Source organism: Alligator sinensis, unplaced genomic scaffold (genome assembly GCF_000455745.1).
Source record: "Alligator sinensis unplaced genomic scaffold, ASM45574v1 scaffold1368_1, whole genome shotgun sequence".
In the NCBI taxonomy this organism is placed as follows: domain Eukaryota; kingdom Metazoa; phylum Chordata; order Crocodylia; family Alligatoridae; genus Alligator; species Alligator sinensis.
Genome location: NW_005842725.1, coordinates 560,369 through 568,832, shown reverse-complemented (window position 1 = coordinate 568,832; position 8,464 = coordinate 560,369). Strand labels below are relative to the sequence as shown.

At 50.5% G+C, this 8,464-nt stretch overlaps 1 protein-coding gene across 1 annotated transcript in view; it reads left to right on the top strand.

Annotated features, from left to right (window-relative positions):
* The window catches only part of SIAE (sialic acid acetylesterase), a 7,962-nt gene extending 1,798 nt beyond the window's left edge, over positions 1 to 6,164 (top strand). The window contains exons 2-5 of the mRNA XM_006034333.1: positions 1,763 to 1,837; positions 3,984 to 4,078; positions 4,727 to 4,987; positions 5,946 to 6,164. Coding sequence (XP_006034395.1) covers positions 1,763 to 1,837; positions 3,984 to 4,078; positions 4,727 to 4,987; positions 5,946 to 6,164 — 650 coding nt within the window. The remainder of the gene's footprint in view (positions 1 to 1,762; positions 1,838 to 3,983; positions 4,079 to 4,726; positions 4,988 to 5,945) is intronic.
* The last annotated feature ends 2,300 nt before the right edge of the window (positions 6,165 to 8,464 follow it).

Genomic DNA, 8,464 nt, shown 5'->3' with positions numbered 1-8,464 from the left:
TGCTGAAGCTGATCCACTTTGCATGGAATGCTTATGTATTAGGCCAGGGGAGTGCGAAAGGATGAATGAAGCTATAAAAGAGCTGTATGACTGCTCAAAGCTCCAGTATGAAACTGGAAATAGGCTTGTTGAAATTATCTGGGTTTGGGTCAGAGCAGAGAGCAACAAGGGTGAAGTTGTGGTGGGTGTCTGCTATAGACCACCAGACCAGGAGGATGAGGTAGATGAGGCTTTCTTCAGGCAACTAGAGAAAGTTTCCCGATTACAGGCCCTGGTTCTCCTGGGGGACTTCAGTCATCCTGACATCTTCTGGGAGGGAAATACAGCAGTGCACAGGCAATCCAGGAAGTTTTTGGAGAGTGATGGAGACAACTTTCTGGTTCAAGTGTTGGAGAGGCTGTGCTTTTCTTGAGCTGCTGCTCACTAACTGGGAAGAATTGGTGGCAGCTTGGGCAGCAGCATCCATGAGATGATTGAGTTCATGATCCTAAGGAAAGGAAGGAAGGAGAGAAGCAGAGTAAGGACCCTGGGCTTCAGAAAAGCAGACTTCAACTCACTTGGGGAACTCATGGGCAGGATCCCCTCTGGGAGGCTGGTCTGAGGAGGAGACCTGGCTGTACTTTAAAGAAATCTTACTGAGGACACAGCAACATACGTGCACAAAGACAAGCAAGTGTGGTAGAAGACAAGCTTGGCTTAGCAGGAAACTCTTTAATAAACTAAAACACAAAAAGGAAGTTTATAAGAAGTGGAAATTTGGACAAACAACTAGGGAGAAGTATAAGAGCATTGCTCAGGCACACAGGGATGAAATTGGAAAGGTCAAAGCACAATTGGAGTTGCAACTAGCAAGGGTAACAAGGGTTTCTACAAGTATGTCAGCAAGAAGAGGATGATTAGGGAAAGTGTGGATCCCTTACTGAATGGGAGAGGTAACCTAGTGACAGATGATGCAGAAAAGGCTGAAGAACTCAATGCCTTTTTCTGCCTGTCTTCACAGGCAAGATCAGCTCCCAGACTACTGCACTGGGCAACACAGATCGGGGAGGAGGCGAGTAGCCAACAGTGGCAAAAGAACAGGTTGGGGACTGTTTAGAAAAGCTGGATTTGTACAAGTGTATGAGGGGAGAGAGGATGCAACCAAAGGTGCTGAGGGAGTTGGTCAATGTGATTGTAGAGCCACTGGACATCATCTTTGAAAATTCATGGACAATTGGAAAAGGGCAAATATAATGTCCATGTTTAAGAAAGGGAAGAAGGAGGATCATGCCTGACCTACCTGATTGCCTTCTATGATGAGATGACTGGCTCTGTGGATGCAGGGAGACCAGTGGATGGGATCTACCTTGATTTTTAGCAAGGCTTTTGATATGGTCTCCCACAACATTCTTCCAGGCAAGCTACGGAAGTATGAGCTGGATGAATGGACTGTAAGATGGACAGAAAACTGGCTGCATCTTTAGCTTCAGAGTAGTAGTCAATGACTTGATGTCTAGTTGGTAGCTGGTATCAAGTGGAGTGCCCCAGGCATCCACAGTTTCCCAAACTTGCGCAGTCTTTACTCCACGCTCCTCCAGAATATTTTCCATGGGGAGGTATGGGAGGCTGGGCCCATAGACTGTGAGTTGATTGTAATGTTAATGGTAGTGACTGCTTTGGGAAATGCCATGATGATTTCTAGCCATGTGTATTCCCTAGATAATCAGTGCCAGTAAGGAACTATCATAGGCTTATCTCTATCCATATATCCTTGTCTTTGCAGCCTCTGTCATTCAGTCTGAAGTGGAATTGCAAGACGTTGCTAAGATTGACCTGCTGCGGTCATTCCCTGCAGCTGGTGAGTGCAAATTATGCTCTGAAGAATTGCTGAAAAGGGGTTGGGTTTTCAGAGGGATTACTATGTTTGGCCTTTTTGCAAACAATCAAAGTCCTGTCTGCTCTGAAGGATTGGAGACCTAGTGACTGAAGCATTGGTGAAATGTCATCTGCAACAAGGGAGAGGGGCAGGGAGTGCTAGTCAAGAGGGTTAAAGCTCTAGTTTGTTTCCTGGTGATACCCTTTTAGTTGCACTCCCTAACTGAACGTTGTGAAAGAATCAGCATGTCCCTTCCAGACACTTCGTCACAAGGAACAGTCTCTGAGATGCTCCAGAACCCTCCTATGAAAGAAGAGGAAGCCAAGCATAACCTGCCAGACAGAACTAAGGTGGAAAAAAAAAAACCAGGCAAAAATCCCATTCCACCCTGTTGAGCCATCATTAAAGCGCAAACCAGAACAAGGTGAATTGCAAATTAATAATCCTGTACTTATTTTTTTTGCAATTTCTTAGTTGATTTAATAAAACATATTATCTCTGAACCTAGAGTTCAGAGTTTTTCATTTCTTAACCCAGTGTAGGTGGTCTCTGTCAGGTTAGACATCCAATATACATATTCTGTTCCTTATTCTATCACCCTTACCGCTGTAGTACCTGAGTATTATCCAGACATTCATGGAACCACATATCTAACATCTGACCCACAAGACTTACTGTCTCTCATCTACCTCCCAGGGTGAGAGTTGTGTCTGTAGGATTTTGTTATTCTTTGCCTTTGTTAAGCTTTTATTTCCTGTACCTCTGATGCTGTGCATCTGCTAGAGAAAACAAGTCAGGAATACACCTTGCACATGGATCCCAAGGTAGTAAGGCTTGTGGTGGCTTTTATAGTTCCTAGGAAGGTTTATTGCACAGACTGAGACCAGCCCCCAAAAACTGTCCCCTGCACAGATGAGCTTTACTGTTGTATTAGGAAGGCTTGTGCCTGAGAAGCAATGTCAACCCTGATCTTCATCTTGATACTTTAGATCAGGGGTGTAAAACTCAATCTGGCCCTGCAGCTGGATAAGGATCATTGTGGCCAGTCTGTGGGCTGGGCTGGAGCTAGCACAGAGGGCTAGTTTGATGGGGCTCTGCTTACAGCTTGCACCCTGCGTTGTGTGCAGCCAGTCCAGCCCTGCGCACCACATGCAGCATGCACTGGCCCTGCTCCAAGGCTCATTGTGCACTTGATTCATAGGACTGGCACAGCATATGCACTGCATGAGGTGCCCTGCTGGACCATTCCCATGTGATAGCTCTGTGGCTGGTCAGGATTGGGCTCCAAGCCATCTGTGCATGCTGGAAGCAGCATGCTGAGCCAGTCCGGCAGGGTGCCCCATGCAGCTCAAACACTCTGCCAGCCCATGTGCAGAGCAAGCCCCAGAGCAGTCAGCGTGTGCTTCACACAGTGCGCAGAACTAGATTGGCCAGCTGTGCCCATGGCAAGGGGCATTGGCTGCATGTGGCACCCCACCTGACTAACCTTGGAGCCAGAGTGCAGGGCAAGTCCAGCGTGGATGCTTCATGCAACATGTGCTCTGAAATGACTACTGTGCTACATGCAGCGTCTGCAGTGCTACATCCAGCTCATGCACCAGTCTGGCTCAGTGCACTGCATCTGAAACCTGTGGGCTGGATCATAGGGCTCTACAGGCCTGATCCAGCCTGTGGGCTGCATTGACAGTCCAATTTTAGACTCTTAGGTGTGCAGGGCCCTGGCCACGGAGCATCATGAAGGTAGAGATAAAGAAAACTTGAGGCTGACTCAGCCAGTGTAAAGCCAGCATAGAAAGTGAAGAGCAGTAAATCATCTGGCCAGGCCTTGGGGGACATGCAGAACTCTGCAGCATGTTTGCTAGTGTTTTGTACCACCTGATCGTCATGTCTGAATGGCTTTTCTGATATTCAGCTTAAAAAATCCCTTCTACCTTGAAATGTCTTTCCTGGAGCAGTGGTCTCCACCTTCTACAGGTCCTCACAAAGCAGGGGGTTGGGGGATTTCCCTATGAGCTGTGCACCCCATAGTGCACAGGCAGAAGCAGAGCCCAGTGTTGGCCACTGCCTCTGAATCTTCCGGCACTAGGAATTATCTGATATTTGTCTCTTTTTTGCTTCACCTGAACAGGAAACTTGGGTCACAGGAATTTCACCTACTTTTCAGCTGTATGCTGGCTGTTTAGCCATCACTTGTATGAGACATTGCAATACCCTATAGGTTTGGTGGAGTCCTTGTGGAGCAGGACATCCGCTGAAGTCTGATCTTTAGAAAGGGCACTGTGGGAATGTGGATTCTTTGAGGATGTTGGGAGGTGAGGAGACAGAGCAGTAGGAGCAGTCCTCCTCATGTCTGTTTCAGGAATCACCCAGGACTTGCCCCACCAGCTGGTGTTCCCTCACAGTACACTCTTCACCAGCCCTGCAGCTGCCATCTCCTGTCGGTCCTCCCCATCTCCCTGGGAGCATCCCTGGTCTTTCCTAGGATAGTGCCTGGCACAGACTGCCTCATTCTTCCAGTGCTGGGATGGGAACTGGAGGTGCCAAGACAGTTCCACAGTGGGAATGCAAGGACCAGGCTCTCCCTAGTTGTACTTCACTTTTTCCAAGGGAACTCTTCAGCTAGCCCATCTCTCTTGGACTGAGCTCTTTTCCCAGCATCCAGTCCCCATCCCTCATTTGATCCTGCATTTGCAGGTAGCTGTGATACAATCACTAAGGAACAGAGGTCTAGTGGTTTCCTGATTCTGGGGACAGTGTCATCCAGGGATGGTCAGTCACCTTGTATGACATGAGCTGCTGTCCTACACTAGTCAGTGCTCATCCTATGTTGCAGGTTCCCTTTTCCCAAGCTAATTTCTGGCTCTGGGTTAGCCATCTGTGCTGTGGAATGTAATGATCCATCCTCTCCTCAACATGACCCTCAGGGGCATTATCTGGTACCAAGGTAGCCCAGTACAGATCAGGGCCCACTGCATGTGGGGTGTGGCTCTCTTGTCCCTTGTGCTGGTTTCAAGTGAAGCAAACACCATCCTGAATATGGATATGTACAGCTGCATGTTCCCAGCTTTCATTGCAGACTGGCCCAGGGCCTTCTATATGGGCTCTGAGGGGCATACACAGCCCTTGCTTCCAGTTGGATTTGTCTAGGTAACCGGCAGCGGGGAGTGCATGAGGGGTTGACCACTCTGTAAAGGTGGCAGCCTGCTGCTTAGATCCAGCACTTCCTTGCAGTAGATGCACTCTGCTTCTCTACAGTGCACCCCTTGATGCCAAGCTGGATGGGCAGGGAGAGCAGGGCTATGTCTGATCAGCATTATCCTCTGACTGAGCCCCAGAATGACTATGCTGTAGAGCCGAGCACTGCCCAGAGACCTCTTGCAGCAGGAGAGAGGGAGCCGTGAGTTCTGGTGAGGAGGTGGTATACCCCAATGCCTACATGTGCTTCTGCCCATGTTTCCTGTCCCCCTCACATGGCCAAATGGGGATGTGAGGATCCAGTCCTCCTGGGTAGGGAGCAGTGGTCCCTTTCCACATCCCTTTTCCTCTCTTCTGACACACTTGGATGGTGAGGGGATGGGAAGCCACCCCAGAAGTTTGTCCATTCAGGAGGCCTTGAGTGCAGGAGAGGGCCTACTTCTACCCAGGCCTCAGATGAATATGGGGCGAGGGCATCAGAAATGTGGCAAGGGAACCCATGGGATCTGTGAGTTGGGGTCCTGCCTAATCAGAGAAACCATGGGGGGTATGGGCTGGTGCCCTGATTGCAGCAATGTGGATAGACCCCACCCCACTCCCTTCCTATTCTCACTGCCCTGCTGAGCCATCCTGGCCATTGCCTCCCAAGGCAGCAGCCCTTCCCAGTGCTTCATCTTGCCTGTCCTTCCCCCTTCAGGCTGTGAAGCCACCTGCCTGCCTGTGAGCCTTATGGCCCTTGGTATTTCCCCAAGATGATACCCATCCTGGGCAGGTCAACGGTCCTCTCCTTGGGAAGTAAGGGAAGTCTATCTCTGCCTAGCCTGCTGGCACAGATCAGGGGATCCTGGATCCATGCCCACTTCTCATGTTGCAGTTATCTACGTTCCAGTGAGAGGGCAAAAATGAAATCTGTTTGCGTGTTTGGTGGCACCAAACTGCTGACTGTGGCTACACCTGCAACCAGAGGATGCCTAACATATTCACTGCTGTGGTGTTCATTCTCTGGTCTTCCAAGGACCATATCCCAAACATGTCAGCAGATACAGCCAGGGGTCTCATTAATGTCACATGGACAGGAAATCCTGCCCCTCCTGATGGACAACTGCATATATGAAGTGAGGGGAGGAAGTAGGGTAATCACCTTTTCAAAATGGAAAGGGAGGACACATGCCCCCCTCTCCCCTGGCGGCACAGTTGGAGCGGAGCAGGGGTGGATGCAGGTTGCCCACTGCGGGCACAATGCTCCCTGCCCTGCTGCCTTTCCCTCAGGAGCCCTGCGCTGGTCATGTGCCCCCGCCCATCTAGCAGCAGCAGTGGGCACAACTCTATATTGCCACCTCCCCTGCTGCTGCTGGGCAGGTAGGGGGTTTGCGGCTGGTACAGGTCTCTTGAGGGAAAGGCAGCAGGTCGGAGCGCCCACAGTGGGCAGCCTGTATCCACCTCACCCTGTGCACAAATCGGGGAGGGGGCATGTGCCTCCCCATGCACCCTGGATGAACTGCTTGTGACTCTGTACTGCTCCCTACCCTGGCCCCAGACCCCATACACCACCTGGCTGGGCAGTACCCTCAGTCCCTGCCCCACTCCCACCCTCATTGTGGGGGCCTCAATCTGCCACCCCCATAGACTTACCTTCAGGGAGCTGCTCTCCATGCTGCCTGGCTGTATTCCCAGTCACATGCATGTGTGCAGACATGCATGTGTACATGACACCCCTCTGCCCCACTCCTGGCAGCCCCTTTCAGGCTGGAGTGCTGCCAGCCTGCAAGGGGAAACCCACCATTTCCCAATTCCTGCACAGTACTGTGAATCCGGGAAAAATGCTGTCCCTGAGTGATGCAGCTTGGGACCGGGACTTGCTGTTTCCATTCCAGGACTGCCTTGCCCAATTAGGAATGAGTGGTCACCCTAGGAAGAAGTAGGAGTTGCCTGGGTGTCTTGCTGCCAGTGTAACTGGGCTGAGTGCTCTCACTGGGAATGCACATTCCTGCCAGAACCATTGGGCTGGTCTGTCCATCCCACTGAAGTAGCTGGGTAAAGAGAAGCAGGAAGACAGTTCTCTGGTCACTGTCTAGTTATTTAAAGAAGGCTTGTACTGGATGTGAACAGTACAGTTCATGGAGGGGGTCCTGTACCTGCCCCTGATTCATGCCCCTGTGATGAGTTTGAGTGCAAATCTAAACCAGTGCACTGAAAATTTCACATCTCATCCCAGGAGCAGTTTGGGCAGACAACATCCCCAAGAACCAGAGAGACTTGGGGCCAAGGGGGTTCAAGGCACTTCAGCCTTGAGCTGAGGGGGATGGCGTAGAGGTGGACCTCCGAATACGCTAGTACAGGATTATAGATAGGGCCACTTAGCAATGAGAGGCGCATGACATGCTAGCATCAAGCAAGGTATCTGAGGCACTCTGCCAAGTGCATGCGACCTGGACATCACACTGAATACAGCCGGTTCAGTCTGGAAAAAAGAAAACCTCAGGAGCAGGGTGTGGGGGAGCAAACCAGTGTACATGCTGCTTTGTGTTTGACAAGGCAGATGGGTGCAGCACAGTGCCATGAACAACAGGCTTTGGATTGGTCTCCCACTGCTTGGGGATAGGGAATCAGGGGGAGCTGCCTGCCCCTCTGGCAACACTGCTTGAGACCTGGAGTAGAGGGGAGTCTGGCAGAGACACCTCCCGTTATTTAAGAGAGGCAGAGTCTGCAATGAGCTCTGTTCCCATTGCTGGAGGGGTGTCCTAGACAATGTGGGAGATGCCAGGTCTGTGCAGGCTCCTGGCACTGGAGTGACATAGTCAGCCAAGCCAGGAAGTCAGGGATGCAGAGGAAGTTGTGTGACTGATCTGTGCCTCTCCTTGCATGTGTGCTGCTCCCCCTGGCCCCGTCTCTCAGGACAAAGCTCTTGTCAGTGGATTCCAGCACCCATGATGTTGATGTCTTCCCATTCAGTGATGCTGTCCCACCCTGGCTGCAAGGCCACTGTCACTGACCTGTGCTATGCATGGGCAGAATAGCCTTGTGAGTACTGACTGTGTCCCCTCTATAACACCGACTGAATAGGAAGACATCAACATCATGGGTGGGTGCACAGGGGCGCAGGGGAGCAGCTGTGTTTATTCTAATGGGTGCATGGTTTCTTAATGTGGTTTAATGTGTGTGATGGAAAGTTATATGCTAGATGATGTGTGTGTGTATGTGTATATATATATTTTTGTTTTGTTTTTGTTTTTGTTTTGTTTTGTTTTTCAAAAGAAAAAAAAAAGTTGCCCATACACCTGCCAGGGGACCACCATGACCAAGCAGGTGGTTTTCCCAGGAACAGGGAATAACCACCTTTCTGGCATGAGATAGTACCCATGGAGGTAATGGGAAGATCTTGGCTTTACGCCCACTTTATGGAAAAGGGAGACT